The 18,910-nt window shown below is 39.6% G+C and overlaps 1 protein-coding gene across 4 annotated transcripts in view; it reads right to left on the reverse strand.

The window, feature by feature from the left end:
* Positions 1–18,910, reverse strand: part of LOC139631134 (metabotropic glutamate receptor 4-like) — a 152,791-nt gene that overhangs the window by 64,387 nt on the left and 69,494 nt on the right. For all 4 annotated transcript variants that reach the window (XM_071495114.1, XM_071495113.1, XM_071495115.1 and 1 more), the window contains one exon: positions 6,533–6,749. In XM_071495114.1, the coding sequence (XP_071351215.1) occupies positions 6,533–6,749 (217 nt within the window). The remainder of the gene's footprint in view (positions 1–6,532; positions 6,750–18,910) is intronic.

Genomic DNA, 18,910 nt, shown 5'->3' on the forward strand with positions numbered 1-18,910 from the left:
TAAAACATGGTTAAGGCCTGTATTTATTCAATTAAGGTTCACATTATCATTTGTAATTTCATATATTCACTGCTGCAAGTTTTTTCCAGAAACATAGTATTGTATTAGTTCTCTAACGGGTTGTCATCAAATCTTTTTAATTCTGAATAATACAATATGTAAGCCCTATCAAAAGATAATAATATGAGGCTGTTCAGAAAGTGCTTAGTGGAAGCTGAGAACATCTCATCCTTCTGACAGAAGTGATATAGATATGTTGTAACGAAGACCAACTGTATGGATTAGTTGCAGAATTTTAATCCAGATTAGTTTCATGAGCCGTCCAAATTACATTATAGTCTTATGTCGTCTAATTGAAATCCTTTCTCAACAGTTGGGAAAGATAAAGGCAGAGTTAAATATTATTACTATACAACTCAATTAAGTATGTTGCATCAATTCTTATTCTGCAAATGTGTTTAATTTGTTGCTATTTATAATTCTTGAAGCCAATATTTCTCTGGTTTACAACCTGATGCCGAACAAATGTCAGCTGAGCTCCATTTTTAGACATGTGAAAACACAGCAGCCCATTGATAGGAAGCATATTTGGTGTTGATCCATTATCTTTTTTTTTTTTTTTTTTTCCATGTAATTATTCTGCATTAGCTTAGCAGCCACTAACCTTATCTACACCAATTCACATTGCATTCTGTGGCCAATTTGTGCAGCATCCTCCGGGTACTTCAGGATAAATTAAACTGCAGCATCCAACATAACCTCCCCCACAACCTAATCCATAGCTTTAGTTTTCTGCTCTCTTGATTGGATCAGCAACACAGTTTCTCTAATTTTCTTCCTTGTTTGAATTATTTACTATATACACATTTACATTACAAAGCACATGCCTCTTATATGGGAGAATATGGTAATGTGTGTTTGTATCTCTATGTCCATAAGTACCGTACAGCATGATGTCACCGATAATAATATCTGTGGTTAAAGGGGACATGATACTAAAGATCAGTATTTTTGCTTAAGAAAATTGGCATTTAAAACATCTCTGCATTAAGAGACATAAATAACCATCATGTCACTGACCTCCAAGTGACAGCAAGACAGAGAGAGAGGAAGAGAGAGAGGGAGAAGATGAGTGATGATTATTCAGCCATTGCCTTGCCCAATTAAGCAATGACAAGTAATTGTTTAAACAAATTGCAACAGGACATATCTCAGGCACTCAGGGGTCATTTGCGTGATGTCAAATAATAAATAAAGACATAACTGGCTGACACGTCACCCAGGAGTGTGAACTGGAGATTAAAAGGCCATATGGAGAGAAGCAGGAACATCGCTGAGTGTGCTGTGATCTCTTCCCTGGGTGACTGCGGCCATTTAGAACACAGATGTTCAGATGTGTCCCTGTTGCTCTGATTGGAGCCATGCTTTTCCTGTAATTCAATCACCACAGCCCGCTACTTCATCCATCGGTTTACCCTGTAACTTATATGGCAATTTTTAAAGAAAGAGTCTGATGATATTCTCTGTTTCACTACATCACATGAAAACACCAAAATCATTGAAGTGTGTATCCAAGCCTAATGCATTTTCCTCATCTGTGCCACAGAGCACCATTGTTGTCCAAAACCACATCAGTGAGCAACAGTGTTTACTGGGTGATATGTTCCTTCATTTCCATGAACATGGCCACTGTAGTCCATTTCAAGCCAAACCCACATACACCAGCCTGCTGCCATCAGTACAGCTGCGTGCAAAAGTTTGGCCACTGTGACGACTACGCTTCTTTTGCTCTGACTGGCCTATTGCTCACCCTTTCTCTCCTCCTCTGTTTCAGGAAGCAACTAAGCAGAGTGGTCATCAGCCAGAAGTGGTTCACCTGGGCTGTGGGCTGGGCAACCCTTTAAAAGCTGCCTGCTCAGTCTCTCAGTCTCTCTCAGTCTCTCTCTCTCTCAACATCCCTTCTTTGGTGGTTTCATTTGCTTGGTTAATTCCACCACTCAACAATTTCACTCATCCATGCATTCCCATACACTACTGATTCATCATGTAATTTTTTGGTTTAGTTATGTAAATAGGTTATTTTAATAAATTACTTTTGCTGTTTGCTTTTTAAGCATGTTTTCTCCCTCTTTCTTTGTCCGAACTTTGAGCCAATTCGTGACACCCCCCAGGGATATTAAATGTTTTTTTGATTTTAAAACTGAAAAAGGAGTAAATGCAGCCCCCGGAGCAAACACACATTAAAAGTCTTTCTTCAAATGTTAATGTGTTATTACAGCTGAAAATAGGCTACAAATAATACATCATTCACTCCTATTTGTGTAACATTTGCTTAAAACAACCATGCCTGTTTCAGGATATTATTTGGCTTTTTATTCATAAAAAATTTAAGTATAAATTTTCAGCTGTTTCTGAAGATTTACGTTTTCAGCTCAGGGCTGAGAGCCACAGACAGGCTAGGGAAACTAGAGAGTATTGAGAGATGCACTAACACATTGTTGGTTTTGTTGACTATAAGAAAAATGGAAAATATTGTCAGCCTTATCCTTTAAATAAATTATTCAGAGAACCAACTTTAGATAAACCAACACAACTCTGTTAGTAAGAATCAGTTAACAAAGTGTAATTAGGCTCTACCGTCTTCCATCACAGTTCATATTTTACTTTGTTACCAGGAATAACTTCCACCCAGTCTAATATTGTCTGTTCTCTGCATCTGCAAATAAATCACCCAGGAGCAATGCAGAGTTGTTTGTGTTCTCCTTTTCGTCTTCTACTTCTTCTTCTTCATTTTACATTCCAAACATGTGCTTATTCATCCCAGCTCTGTGGCTAATGCTTGTAATCCTCCTCATCAAACAGGGACGGCAGTTACTCCATTAGCAGGGTTTCTCATGTTGATGTCAGGCAGGCCATTGGTTTGCAAGAGAATCTTGTTAGGGTTCTTATTGACATTGTGTTTCATTAACTTGATTAATGACATCTATTGGGGCGTGCTCTACAGTAATCAACATCTCTGCAGAGAAGGGCTGTCTGCAGCTGAAGATGAGACTCTGTGGGCTTCTTCTGCCCAGTGGTCCACACTTGACTGGCCTCTTTGTCTCCCATTTCTTTCCTAAAGGCTGCGCTGGAAAAGAATCTTATATTCATAGATATCAAAGAAGTAAGCAGTAAGCAGTAAGTGTCCATGAAGTAGACCCTGGGTAACCATTACGAACTTTCCATTTCCAAAGCCGTGTGTGTTTCAGAAAATAGGCCTTTTAAATTAAAGAAATAAAGCATCTTGTGTCCATATCAGGCAGGAATACATCAGTTCAGATGCTCCTACCAAATTATTTGGTGATATAAGCGCTTCGTCCGAGCTGCATGTCCTGTGGTTATCTTTACTTTTTTCACTATTTATATATGAATGCAAGAGGTTAAGAAAAGGTTTTTGTCAAATATTAGTTTAAAAATCCTTGACACTACCATTTACCAATTTAAATACATTACATTATCAGTAAGATAAGCTCTGGGTTAATATTTGAAGGAAAACACGCATTTTCACACATTTAATGTTTTCTGAAGTAGTGATTTTCTTCTCTATCTCTGTGTATCCTACATCTGCTCTTATATCTCTCCCTTGGGCTGGAGGGTAGAGGAGGTGGGGGGGGGGCTTCCTGGGTTAGTAAATTTGAGATGAGAAGCTGCTCACCTCAAATACTCCATGAAGAGGAACACTGAAGGCCACTGCCTCCCAGCCTAATGCGATGTTTGCCAGCAAAGAGACACACAAAAGAAGAGATCAAAAAAAAACCCCACCTGGAATTCTTATTTACCTTTCATCATCTGCTTTTTACCCACACTGTACTCAGTTATATTTGCGAGCTCTCTTAAGGGAGAGAGGGGAAAGCTGTGCTGGTGCAACTCCGGGCAGGTGGCTGCTGGGTCGCCTGTAAGAGCTGACTCAGATAATTTACCTCTTCGGATCATTTTCTTGGTGCATTCAGCTCAAAACAATGCTATCTGGCAAAAGCAAGAGCAAAACTGCAGCATTAAATTAAAAGTACATCTGCAACACAGTATATCAACATCAAATCTCTCCAGAGTCAAGGGCTCTGCTGGCTTAATAATGTAATGGAGAGCATTTCAATTAAGAGACCAAACTAAATGCTAGTCACTTGGCAGGAAAATATCTTACCTAATACCTAATACCTGTTGATATTTCAGAGCCAATTACTTTGATTTGATAAGTGTCGATTGGAGAGACACTTATCCAATCAGAGCTGGAACAAACCTGGAATGAACTTTTTGTTCAAAGCCTCATTATATACAACACATATAAATTAACAAGCATAAAGATATTGAATAGAAGTGCATACTGTACAAAGTTGCTGGAGGAGAAAACTATAACATAAAAAGCACACGTTGACTGATAAATACAACCACCAATAATATGCAAGGTAAGGCTGGAACTAATTACTACTTTCATTATTTCAGCATTTTCTTCATTCTCTGCCAATAGTTTTCTCCATTAAATCGATTCATCTTTTGGTTCAAAACAGGAGAATATGCATCATATTTCTCTAAAGCTCAATGAATTGCCATTAGATTTCTTGATTTGTCCAACCAGCTCTAGCAAACATAATGATATTCAGTTAAGCATCACATTGGACACAAAAAAACAACAACAACAACAAATCCTTGCAATTTAGAAGCTGGAAATACTACTATATTAAATACTTAGACAATGGATCCATCATCCAAAATCATGCAATAGTATGCATGGTAGGTTTTCTGTCCTAGGTGATTTTATCATTTTCTCCTACCCCCACATGTGACACTGTCAACTAATTGCACCTCGACTATCTGCTGCAATAAAATCACATGAAATCAGCCTGACATGTTTTACTCAGTGTGACTTGTTTTCCTTTCCTCAGCTGTCCCTGACTTGTGCCCAGGCGATTAAGTGTTCAGAGAGTGACAGACATAATTGATGAGGAACCGCTGCCAAGTTGGTCTCATTCTGTCCAGGCACAGTGCAAGCGGGAGACGTGAACAGGGCACCTTAAAGTCTCATCCTTTAATTAGACTTGTACTTAGTCAACCAAAACACTTGTTGGGAACTCCTTCAGTAGAGTGATTTGTTGGATTTGGAGTAAACACAAAGGGAAAAGGATCCAAAGATTCGTAAAGTAAGTAAAATCAAAAATCTTGTTGCAAGTAATATTTTTGGGAGAAATTATATTTCTCAAATTCAAACCTTTTTTCTTCTCTCTACCACAACATTTTGACTGAACCTGTATATTTGAGTCTGTTAGTCTAAACCTGAAGCCTGATTTATGGTTTCAAAATAAGCAAACGTACACTTTATTTAGTGTATTAAGCAATTTTTAACACTAGGTGATAAAAACTCCAAAAGAAACACAGAAACACAGCCCTGTACTGTAAACGTATTATGTCGCTATGGCTAATTGCAGCAAACAACTACCCAGCAGACAAAGCAACATGAGCATCCCACTGGAGTCCACCTGTACTAGTTTAATTTCACTCTGTGCTGTTCTGAGAAGGTAGAGTTCAGTTTGCATGCTGAGGTTTGTCTGGAAATGACACACACACTTTGTCAGCAACAAGCGTATAACAAATTACAAACAAGGACATTTGTCCCAAAAAAACAAATTGCACATATTGCAGTGAACGGATCCAGTGTAGAGACTTGAAGATGGAGAACTAGAGCCGCAGTAGACCAAACGTGACAGTTTTTTTGAGTTTATAAACTACACACAGTCAGTTTATTATACTATGAAATGATCCTGGTCCCATTCTGTTGCATTCATTACAACAGAAGTTATTTTGCTTTTTCCAGAGAAAATCCAGTAAATGGGTAGAGACCCCCAAAAAATCTAAACGAGAGCGGTTGAAAGCCGTTACTAGCCGGTACAATGGTTCTATGAATTATGGATGACCGTCTGATGCTATCATCTACATTACAACGAGTTAAAACAGCTGAAATGCTTTGGTTTAGATAAGTAGAGAGATAGAGGAACACTGCAGCCATGGCCTGACAGAGCTGTTAGGGAGGGTTGGGAGTATCAAAGGTCACAGGGTACCACAGGGAAGAGGTGGTGTGGGTCGGGGTTTGAATCCATTTTTTTGCATTGATGAAAGGGCACGTTCAAGCTAAAATGGGGTGTTCAGTTGCTCTTTAAAGTAAATCCTCAGTGGGTTCAGCAGCACTTTTGATTCTATAGTATGATTCGTGTGTAACGGGATGGAGCCCCTTCACATCCTGACTACATGTGCAGCTGTAACAGATAGACATCCTGTGCTGTTTTCTGGCCTCTGAATGTTCTGTACTGTTAAATATTGAAGTTTCTCATCAATTCCTGGCTGTGTGCGTGTTCTGGAATAAAATCTAATATTCGACCTCACTAATTGATTTTTGCTTGCATGTCTCCGAGCTTCACCGATTTTTCTGCAGTACCGTACGTTCACATGGATAACATCTTCCTATGCCCCGGCAGTGATGATATATGAAGCCAAGTGTACTCACCATCCTCCCGGGACTTCTGAATGAAGGCATCGACACCACTCTCTCCGTAGTTCCCCTCAGAGGCTACTGTGGAGACGTAGTTCCAGCGCATGGCCTTGACAATGTCCACCATGGCCTGGGCCTGGTAGGTGTCTGGAGGCACCACACGGGAGAAGAAGTCGTAGCGGGTGTTGTCACTGAGCTCTGGAGCTGTGGAGGCGTAGCTCACCTGGGGAATCTGCACAGGAAAAAAATATTGATAACACTATCAGCTTCAAGTGGCTTCCAGTGAATAATTATGGGATATGATAATAGTTGTGGGAATGGAGTGAAGAATATAGAGACAAGGCAAGGTGTTTGCACAACAACAGGGCAACCCAAAGTGTTCTACATAAGACATAAAAAGCTTTAAGATATAAAAGAAATACAAGGCAATACAAAGAGATAGATTTTTAAATAGGATTTAAAAAGAGTAAAATAAAATAGGGAATAAAATAAGCTACATTAAACAGAAGAATACAAATTACAGTGTAGCTACATTGCAGTGCAATATATGGATAAATAGTCCCTAATTTAACTTAATAAAAGGCTGTCGCAAACACATTCTTAAGGCTTGATTTAAATTATCTGGAGCAAACCGCAGGTCCACATAAAAACGGACTCTGGGAACAGTAAGCTGACCCGTCCTGGATGATCTGAGAGGTCTGGATGGTTCATAATGTACCAGCACATCAGAAATGTATCAACAGTTCAGTGCTTTGTAGAGTACAGCTGTACCAGTACCAGCAGTAGTATTTCAAAGTCAGTTCTCTGAAAAAGAGGTCAGTGTAGAGATATGAGAACTCCAGTAATGTGATCTACTTTCCTGGTTTTAGTGAGGATGTTTTGAATAAGCTGCTTTTTCAAAGAGACCTTTAAAGAAACTAGTTGAGCCTAATGGAGTTCAACGCATTAATACGTTTTTCTAAATCCTGCTGAGACATAACTCCTTTTATTCATGATATATTCTTGAGATTACAGCTGTCTTAATGCAGCAATTATAATTTAGGTCCAACTCCATGACTACACCAGGATTTCTGACTTGCTTTGTGATCTTTAACATTTGATTTTAACCTGACTCTTCAATTGTCAATTGACAATTATTTCTGTTTCATCTTTGACAAAGGAATAAACATAAGACAAGCAGAAATTATATCCAGGTTTTCAAAGAACGGTTTGATGGCATCCAACAAGCTGCCTTCTTTTTGAGACTCGAGATGGAGCTACTGATCCCGAACCCCCACCGAGCCTTTTAACACCCAGCCTCCAAGCTCCAGCAGGCTGCCCAGTTCACAAGCTGAGATGATGGGCATGTCAGACTCATGGGCATGGGTCATCTTATCATAGCACGTTTTACAGTGATATTGCTTCTTACCTTAACAGAAATGAATAATTTCATGATAATGTTTTACATTTTTAACTTCTACAAAGTATATTGTAGCAGCTTTTGTATTTGTAAAGCTTTATAAATGCTTGAAGGTGCACCATGGCCAGCTTCTGCTGCTGCCACTGCTCCAAAGATTTCACTGATGTGAGTGTTGAAGAGTAAAATATTACATAAGAAACTTAAACAGAAAAATAAACAGATCAGCTGAAGCATGACTCCTTTATTGAGTGACTATAATTTTACAGGAGATTTTCTGACGGTTGTTGCTGTGTTTCTCAACACAGGAGACTATTTACAGGGACTGCACCATGTCAGTTTTCGTAATAGGTAAACTGTGTTTCTGTAAATGGAATTTCTGATCTGAATGCCACACAGTGATTCACCAAACAGACAGCAGGGGTGTTTCCTGGTAATGACTCACAGTGTGCCATTTTGATGAGGATCTGTCGTCATGTTTTTGTGTCTCTAAATACAATAAGGGGAAGGTGCACTCAGTGAAACATGATCCTAATGAAAAACAGCCCTGTTTTCCCTCTAGATGCCTCTTTGCCACATGCAGTATTTCATTATCACAGACAGCAGACCTGTAGGCTGAGGAACACACACACACACACCATTGATATTAAAACATCTAACTTCAAGGCAACTGCCTCCCACCAAGAGGAACAACACTGTGGCCCTACTCTCTTATTTGGGTAAAAAAATAAAAACTGGACTGAGTTTAATCTTGACTGGCCCTTGGCAACAGATTACCTGTGATAGTCAATAAAAAGAGAGAATACAGGTTACAAAAGACAAAAAGACCATGTAGAAAGGATAAAGGTGGTTCGTCAGAGAGTATCTACTAAATGATCCAAAAAATACTAACAAGTCTGTATCAACCAGTCATTTGTGTCAGTGTGGTAGCTGTTAGTGTGCTCCACTAAAATCTCTAAAATGGCTGCACATTGCTTACAGGGGTCAGTAATCAGCAGACAGTCATGTGTATGAACGCCTAAATGCCAGTACCAGACTATTTACAGGTGTTTGAGCATACTGGAGTTATAATACCTGGAAGAAGAATTCATGGTGACCCATACTAGGGAGGTGCTGCGATACCAACAATCCTGCAAACCCTAAAGTTTCTCAGGCTGGTATCGAGGTCAGGACAGGAGGGAAGTGGAGGGAAGCTGAGGCTGTGGATGCCGCTGAGTCACAGCAAAGGCACAGGGTGCTGGTGGGTGTTAGCCACTCCGTGAAAAAGACTGTTGCTTTCATCAGAGCTGGGGAGAAGCCAACATCAGCTGCCAGGAGAACCTCCTTTAGCCTGCTAGCAACAGCACAAGGCTAAAAGTCAATCTGGGGAAGTGACTGAAGTCCCCAGAAAATGCTGCTACAACAATGCTAAGGCTAGAAATGGTGCTGATGTCAGAAGTCTCCAAGCAGATTATTCTCTTGGTTCTCACTGATCCCTGGGAGGACTGCATTGAGAAGGCCTACGTCACAAAGAGGGAAAAGTATGCTGGGCTACTGGAAGACTGCTGAAGCAATGGTTGGCGAGGTGAAAGCCCACTGAGGTGGAATGCAGAGGGTTTGCAGGTATATCCCTCTGCAGGACCTACAACATGCTGGGTATAAAAGGGGACTTTAGGCCAAGAGCAAAAACGTTGGCCACAGAGGCAGCAGAAGTTGATTCAAGGTGAGTGTGGATCAGGAGAGGAGAGCCATGGGTGGGGTAGGACTTCCAGGACAGATTTTGGGGCTCAGTCGAACCCAGCTCGGTGGGTGTTGGTGTCTGATGTTGAAAGACCCGAGACGCCCAATGCCCCAAGAAAAGATCACTGTTGATGTATTAGAACACTAAGACATGAAAGAGATACTTGCTCTATAATCTCTCAACATTATTACTTGTGTCTTTCTTCACTACTCCTTCCTTCCTATAAATATGAAAAATATTTTATTCACTCCCCTGCCTAGTTAGTGTTTGTTCAACATTACTGTATCAGCCTGTATTTGTCTCACATTTTACCTGTTGCCCTTATTATCTGTCAGTGTCCCAATTCATTTCTACCTGCCGATTCGAAGCACATTTTCAATGTGTTATGTCTTCACACTAAAAAATGAGACAAAATAATGTATATCCAAAGCAGACAGTTTGAGTGTGCTTTTCATGCAATGCACAAAGGAAATGGAGGAGCTGCACACAGCTGGAAAAAAAACTAAATCGTGGGTGGTGGTGAAACGGCTCCAAAGGATAAAAATCTTGGAAAACAAAAAACATGCATTAAATCTTTTGATATCTTCTGCGGTGAAGACAAATTGCCAGTAGCTTCCCAAATTTATAGTTTGATGAACATCCAACATTACACATACTGTATAATTTCCTGTTTGTATAAAATGGTAAAGTATGTTGATGTTTTTGTATACGAACAGTACTGAATTGTTTAGAATCAATATGTAGTATGGAGTTTGCAGAGCACCTCATGTCTCTTTTCTTGTTGTTCAGTTTTGGTGAATATTTGGTGTTATGTGCAGGTTTTGTTATGTTGTGTTTTTTTTTGTTTTACACTTTGATTGGTATACAGTATGGAGTTTGTGGTATTTTCAGTCTCATCCACGGCAGCATTATACATGCTTGTCCACACTAGCATAGCTTGGTTTGATATGTATTCATGACGACAGGTTAGAGGCCAGCGTCACTGAGGTACTTCACTTCAGTACCAGGACCTTAAGATGATTGCCTGTGCAGGCCTCAGAGAGAAGAGAACATGAAACAATGATATGGAAAACAAAATAATGGAACTGAGTGTATTCATGGAGTGGAACTTTGAAAAGCTCACCTAACAAAGGAGAACCCACTAGTGATTGAGGTTATTAAGGTGGAGAAAAGACAGAAAAATGTAGTGCAACCAAAAGCCTTCTTGAGTATTTTCACTACTTCTCTACTGAGCAGTGCTGGTCGCATTTCTAAAAGGTCTACAAGCATCCCAGTTTATGCTTTTAATACATAAAAATGCTTCTTTCATAGGAATTAACACCATATGAGGGGTGTGTGTGTCTCTGCAATTGAAATTATCTTATTGTAATTAAAAAACGGTTGTACTAATTAAGGACTTGTTCTTTTGCCAGGTGTGTTGCTCTCCTCTCATCTCCTCTCCATCCTTCTGCCTTTTTCTTGTTCCCTCCCACATTAGGATCACACAGAGAAAATATCTGCATGGGCCTGCACTGCACCAAATGATCAAGTGTTTCTTTACATTATATTGACAGGAAACAGCCACGGTGGCCTGCAGAAAACTGGATAATTCATGAGTATGCATAACGTGATCCATGGATTAGGGTGTTGAGAATTTTGTTATTCATCTTGCATCTAAAATGAATAAACATGCATTATTTAATGGGGATCTTTCAACAAATCATAGGTAAGAGTGAGAAAGTGTGCTCCTTCGCCTCTTTGCCTGGTATGTCACTTTCTCGGCAGTGACACCCAACATGCTCACTGTCAAGGACTCAACAAAGTGCAAAGCTGTTTAATTGTTGTGACTATTAGCAGGTACAGTTAGGAGCTGAAAATAGCAGATTTCTGTAACACCATGTCAGTCTGACAGGTCTATCAGGTCCTGTGAATGTGAGCTGCAGTTTGCTGAGAGAGAAGTGCAAATTTTCTGTCTTGACCAGAATATTACATAATCTCACTTATCAAACTTAGTCTATACTGTTAGCATTTACAGTACCACCAGACTTTATGAATGCAGTGGGAAAACACACATTTTGGAAAAAGAAACTGTTATGCATGAGGTAGAATGTAACATTAAGGCATTCCAGTGCAAACCATGCATCAGTGGCACATTGTATATGCATTCTGACCGTAAGGGGGCTACATAGAAGTTTTCTCTGCTGCCAAACTTGATTTCTTGCCAGAGGAAGGTGGTGGTGATGGTAGCTTGCCAAGAGCTTCAGTTTTCATTGCATTTCCTATACAATACTATACTATAATATGCCCTCTGAGCAGTGCAACTTCTTCAGGGCAGACTGGACGCTACAGTGACTTGGTATTGGAAAGTGGCAAGATGGTCCAGCTACGCCATGTTCGCTGTTTAGGATGCTAACTTCAGTAGAAGACAGTGTTGAAAATAGAAGCAAAACAAGAGTCAACATTGGTGTTGCTTTCCAACACTGCAAACAGTTCTTTATGAGTAAAGGAATTAGGTCTGATGGTGGACCTAATTTCAAGACTCAATTTGAATTCACACATTAAAAAAAAAACTCACATTACAATAATCTACAATCTATTCCCTGGATCCATGTGGAGATGGACTGATATTGAAGTGTACTGGACTATCTCCACAAAGTGACATCTCACTCTGCACACAAATCACACAAATGCCTGATTTCCAATTCATATTTTTCCCTATTGATGTCAAGACATTTAATAGTAACATTTTCAAATGTCCTAAGATCACCTTAGGTCCTCATGTCTCTCCTAAAATTTAAAATTTGATAGAAATGTCGTGTTGCATGACTTTGTTTTACAGCATCATTTCCAACCTTTTAGTGACTGTCTGGCACCACATTTATCTCAACTGCATCCTGTTGAGGCAAAGAGCAACTTAATGATGATAATGTTGGGACCCGAGAATTAAGTGCAGTATTTTTTCTGTGCAAATTATGCTGGCATGCAAAATATCTGACTAGATTTGCATCTGTAATTCAGACACCTGACAGATCTGTACAACCTGCTGTGCAGTCCAAATGCAGAGCATCTGCTCCAATCGAGTTGCATATGGAAAACATGGATGGGTAAACATAGCTTATCCTACTAGTCGGCAGTGTCTTTTCACCACAGAAGAATTCTGTGTTTCAGCATTGCACGAGCTAAACCAAGCTGTGTTTCTATGACTAAAGACATATAATAAACAACAAAACCAGAAAGTGTATTCCATTATCATTAGTGGAAAAGAAGCTCTATTCATATTACAAATTATAATTAAAAAAAAAAAAAAAAAATCCTTTATAGTCATCAAAAACAGTGAAAAGCAATAGGGCCTTTACATTGTGATTAAAGATGAAACAATTAATGGACAAAATGGTTCATCAATCAAGAAAAAAATGCAGCTGCAGCGACAATTTTCATCATAGATTTAAGGTACCCTGTGGACAGTACTTTTGTTCATCTCGTACCTGCATATGAGGACGCACATGGAGCGCACACGCATGCAGGTACCACAATACTCAGTGCTGCCAATAGTTTCACACTGTTCCACAGCAATGCATCACCGAAGGCAGTGAAGAAGAAGTCTGCTAGCTACATGGATGTAAAAAATGCAGGTCTCAAACTTTACAGAAAAATCAGCTTTGCAATTGTTTTATGTGGAAGGAAATGTTAGACCTCAGGGATACGCGCCATGGTGGTGAATGTAAACATACGTTTTGTTTGTTTACAAAAAAAAAACAAAAACCCTCAGGGCACCGTCATCGAAAATCAGTCAAGCACAAGTTTCCGGAGCCCTTGCTTGGAAACTTGTGATGGGTGTCATCCCACTGTTTTCTGACATTTTCAAGTCCAAACAATTAATTGTTTGAGAAAATAATCTCACATTAAATGAATAATGAAGATAATTTTCAGCTGCAGCCCTAATTTTTACTGATACATCTGTCCATATATCTCAGACTGGTGTTTAATGTAGCAGCAGTAACAATGGATGAAATTATAACTTGTAATGTGAAACAGTTTTTTTCATTAAACCCTTTACGACTTTTTGACTGAGAAGAAAAATTATGTTTTTATTGAGTTTGAGTTTTCAAACTCAGGATCACATTGTTTGATGTGTTCTCAGGTCATGATAGATATCTCTTCATAACAAAATTGTCATATGCTGCAAATTAGGCCTTAATTGCTCTGAGCCATGAATGCCCCTCAGCTTCCTCATTAGATTAGGATTTGTTTTTAACACACTAACATAAAGACATTTTGGGGAAGTGTTTTAACCCGTCCAAATCCAATGCCTTGAGGAAAATTTCATCAAAATGTAGCTGCTCTGCCAGCTTTCTTTAGACTAATGTAAATGTAGACACAACGGTCATGATGACCGTACACTAAAACATCTGTCAGGCTCCAAAGTCTAAACAGTTCTGTTTTGCACTCATGAACAGTGGGCTCTGGTATTGTTGTTGCTCAGTGTCAGAGAGCCACAGAACAGCAAAGCCTGCAGTGAAAAAAGCTCCCCACTCTCACACAGCAGGAGCTTTGTGTGTTGGCTGCAGAACAGCGAAGGCTGCATTATACCTCAGTGTCAGTGGGTACAACGGCAGTGCACTCACTATATTCAGGCAGAGATAACAGCAGCAGTTTTCTGCTCCAGCTTCATGCAGATTAAATTTACTGAAATTACAACATCTAATTTATGACGTTTAACTGTATAATGGCCACTTACTAGAGGAACAGAATCTACAATAAAAACAACAATAACTGTAATATTTTGTTTTCATGCATGCCCAACATCTGCACAGACCCACACAATAGAGACAGATTATCATTTCATACACATAGCTTCTTAATACAATTTAGGGCCTGAAAAAAAATTGGGCCTGGACAGCGGCTGCAAGCATGAAGAGAAGTTGTTTAAATTTTGCACTGAAGGATGTGGGTGAACTCTTTGAGTCAAATGCACCACTTCAGAATCCAGGCTTTCTCCTTAATTGCTATCAGCTGCTGTTGACACTGAGGGGAGATTAAAGTTTCACTTTGTTACTGTCAGGGTAAGTGGAGCAGCAAAGCTGAGCCTCCTGAATAGAAAACCAATTCCTGCATAATGATATAACAAAACAGATTCTCACAGCTCTGGGAACGAACACCATCGCAGCACTAAACACAATGGGGGGACATTTGGCTATAATTCAGACTGATGCATTATTATATAAAGAGCCTGTATAGTGGAGGAAATTAATTCATTATCTCCATTATTGTCTTGGACTTCCACAAAAACGGTGCCTCAGTCCTTCCATTCTGTGTTTGCGGGTTTTATTTTGACGCACAACATAGTTATAATGGGTTCAGGTCAACAGTTAATTGAGTTTAAATGGTAAAGTGTGAGTCTACATAATGCTGCCTAATGTCAGTGGCTGCCAGATACAGCCATGCAGCGTGGTCATACTGTCCACTGTCAAATGTTCAGCCCCAAGAGGCTGGCCATAAAATCTCAGAGCATGCTTTAGACCTTTTCATAATATTTCCATCTCTCAGATTTGACCTTTAATATTTTGACATTCGATTGAATTGAGAGGAGAAGGCGAAGCCAATAACATTGAGCTCATCCTGCTTTGTCTTCCACCGAGACTGACATCACCCGGCTTCAATCATGCAGATCACTCTGGGGAACCAAAGTCTCTCCACTGCCTACTTCAGCTCAACTGAAGTGATGGTAACTCTTCAAAAAGGATTTGTGAACTGAGCTGAACTCGCTGCTGATGTGACCGTTACGGATGAGGCAGGATGAGGCAGGATGAGGTGGTTGCCTCAAGATGCTTGCTCAGAGCTCAGAAAAAAAAAAAAAATCTAAATCTCTCCCCCAGTGATGTTAGACATACTGTACAGCTGTGTTTCATTCATGAACTATTCTCCAGTGGAAATGTACACCAAACCAAGACCAATTCATACTGAATTATAAGCCAGAACAAACAATTTAATGTAGAGTTCCAATGTTTAGTAGATTAATCGATCGCCGACTATTTTGACCATCAATTAATCGTTTTGAGTTATTTTTTAAGGAAAGAAAATGCCAAAATTCTCTGGTCCAGCTCCCTTTATGTGATTATTGTTGTAGAAAAAATTATTTGGTGAGGCCTGAAATAAAACCATGAAGACACAGTGTCTTTCTTGCAAAGAAGGTGCACACAGAGAGCGTTGCAGTCTGTGGAGTGTGTAAGACGGAGAAAAAGAGGAAAAGTTATAGTTATGTTGTAGCAGGATATAGCAGGAGTGGGGAGTGGGGAGTGGGGAGTGGGGAGTGGCCGGGAGAACTCTATGGCCAAGGTGAATCAAATGGAATTCCAAACAGGCCCCACTTCAACACAGGCCTTGTGACAAACAACTTCTTACAGGGACAGGCCGGTTACAGAAGACACAACAGAGTGAATGCAGGGGAAAGGGAAGGTCATGTCACAGATAATCTGCCAGGACACGTTTCATAAGAGTAGATTCAAAATTTTCCATTACAATTATTTTCTGGTTTCCTTAGTTCGATATGATATCATAGTAAAGTGAGTATCATTAGGTTTTGGATGGATGACATTTAAAGATGTCACCTGAGGCTTAGAGAAGTTGTGACAGGCATTTGTTATCATTTTCTGATGTTACAGACTAAACAATTAATGTGAATCAATGAGATTTTCTCCTTGAAACAAACATTTGGTAGCAACACATATCATTACTGTTATATTCAAATAAAACGATGCTGGTGGATGCTAAACTTTGCATAAACCTGCACACTGAGGTTGTGTGGGTGTTGTGTATATTTTTTCATGCATGTCATGCAGTTTTCTGTCAGAAGACTTTCCAGATATTGATCTTCTTTGAAGCACTCCTGCCTTGCGTGCTCAGATCAGCTCTACGAGTTGCCAACCCTTTGAGTTCGTCTAGAATTGATGAGACAAATGACCTTACTGTTTCTAAGCAGAGCACTTTGTTCGACCTGAGACTCTGTTAAAACATACCACAGACAGCAAAAGAAATGTTACTCACATTGGCCTGCAAACGTAAAACACTGGGTGATTTGAAAGCTTTCTGGCCTCCTCATATCGCTTCTGTGTTTGATAGGGCTCTCCTCCTCTTGGACAAACAACAGGAATTTCTTGAAAAAGTTACAAAAGGTAATTCTGCTTTGTGCTGCAAGAAAAGCCAAACTTGGAGAACTTCTGAATATTATTTAATCCTGTGGCAGGACCTCAGACCTCCTTAATGAGCTGTTCAATTTTTCCAGCCTATGGAGGAGGAAGTCAATTAACCCAAACAATAATGATGGATAAATGAATGTATTCAGTGCAGTAACATTGAATACAGTTTATTGTTTCAGCCATAAGTGAATGTTGTCTCTGTTTGTGGCAGTCAGTGATGACGCATCAGTGCTACAGAACACATCATATACACTTCAGCTTCAAATGTGCCCTGGACATAGGTTACGAGGAACTAAATGCAGGTGTTTTGTAGTTGTTGAATAGACTTTTGATTGTAATCAAACACTTTTGGAAATGGAAGAAATGACAGAGTAGGCTATAATTATGGGTTTACAGCACAATCAGCAGGATGCTTCACTGAAGTTTACTTAAAGCCTGTTTTCCCTTTTTATCAGTCTGTGAAGAATGTTTTCTGATAGAAAATATCGCTTGGGAAAGCTTTGAAACAGTCACAGTCTGGATGCCACATTGGGCCTTTCATGGTGACCATATGTTACTGAATTGTCTTCAGAAGAGCTACTTATACAATAGAGTGTAAGTACACAAATAGTCTTTTTTCTAATGAGTAACATAACACCTTCATACACTATGAACTAATCTACACTGTTATGACTGATTAATTAATTGTCTGGTTTACAACATTTAAAAAAAATAATTACAATGATGATAAACAATAATTTTATTCAGTCAGCGTTAAGCCCAGTATCCCCCAGGTATTATACATCTATTTTGGATGTTTCTGCAAGTGACAACTTGTGCCAAATGTGCCCATCTGAAGCAAAGTGAAAGTAAGAGAGAAGAGAGGTCATCTCCTGTCCTTAAAGAACTGCAAATAATCTCTACATTTTTAAAGGTATTTTATTGGCATTTGTAAGCCTTTACTGGTAGGACCGTGGTGAGTGACAGGAAATGGGACAGAGAGCAGGGGAATGACATGCTCGAAAGAGTGTTCCCGGCCAGGAGTCAAACTACCTGCTCAGCACCAGGGCCCACACGGTATGCACCCTAACCACTTGGCCATGGGTCGCCTCTGCATGTTTTGGTTTTTTTTTAAACTGTAACTGCAATGCTTGCTTGTGCAAGTGTATCACTTGCGTTAAACCATATAGTTAACCTTAAACCTGCAATATCTGACTTTTTGGCTGCTTGGGAGAAGCAGAAACAAGTTGTGGACACTGGTATTTGTTTTTTTATTTGCTAAATGCTCTAATATCTTCACCAGCTAGGTGCTAACTGCAAACTGTCTGCTGTTCAGTGCTGAGCAGGTAGTGAGCAGTGGGCTTTTACAGCTTCTTCTCTGAAAACAGCTGCCTGCTGCTGTTGGAAAGAGCGTTGAGAGTGAACCAAAACAGTGAGTTTATGGACCAGACAGCTGAACAATGAGCTGACAGTGGCTGTAAAGCTCTGGAAAGAACAGGGGAGCTGCAGATTCCCCGTAGGTTATCGTAGTTTTCACATTGTCATTTGACAGATTATCACAAAAAAATATGAACTGCTTTATACAAAATTTTGCCATTCAGATGAATAAATGTGAGTTTTTTTTTATTATTCAATGTAAAACATGTTCTCATTGAACATAATCTGGAGTTTTGTAAAACTGGTCATAAAATTGGTAATGATATCAAACAAAGATAATTAATTTGATCATTTTTGCTTTAACCAGCAAATACTTTTCTCCAGAAAAAAAAAACTGATTATTAACATATTTCCTAATTATACAATAATTAAGACAAGTGGCTGTACACTTCAAAACACCTTCAGTCACATTACTCACACCGAACAACTTCATAACAGACACAGACACACACACAGACACACACACACACACACACTCAACAGTAACATAGAGAGCCACAGTGCAAAGTCATGTGGTACTTGCTGAAAGTGCAAACTCTGTCACTCACATTCTCTCAGGTCGCTGTGGATATCTAAGATGCCCCAAGGTTCTGTGATGCACTTCTCATCTGCTAAACATAGCACCCCCATCTGTTAAAGACCTTATGACAGAGAGTGTGAGGAATCGACTCCCTGCTATCTGGGTC

This window comes from Trachinotus anak, unplaced genomic scaffold, assembly GCF_046630095.1.
Source record: "Trachinotus anak isolate AG129_WGS33_773 ecotype Australia unplaced genomic scaffold, CSIRO_AGI_Tana_v1 ptg000013l, whole genome shotgun sequence".
In the NCBI taxonomy this organism is placed as follows: domain Eukaryota; kingdom Metazoa; phylum Chordata; class Actinopteri; order Carangiformes; family Carangidae; genus Trachinotus; species Trachinotus anak.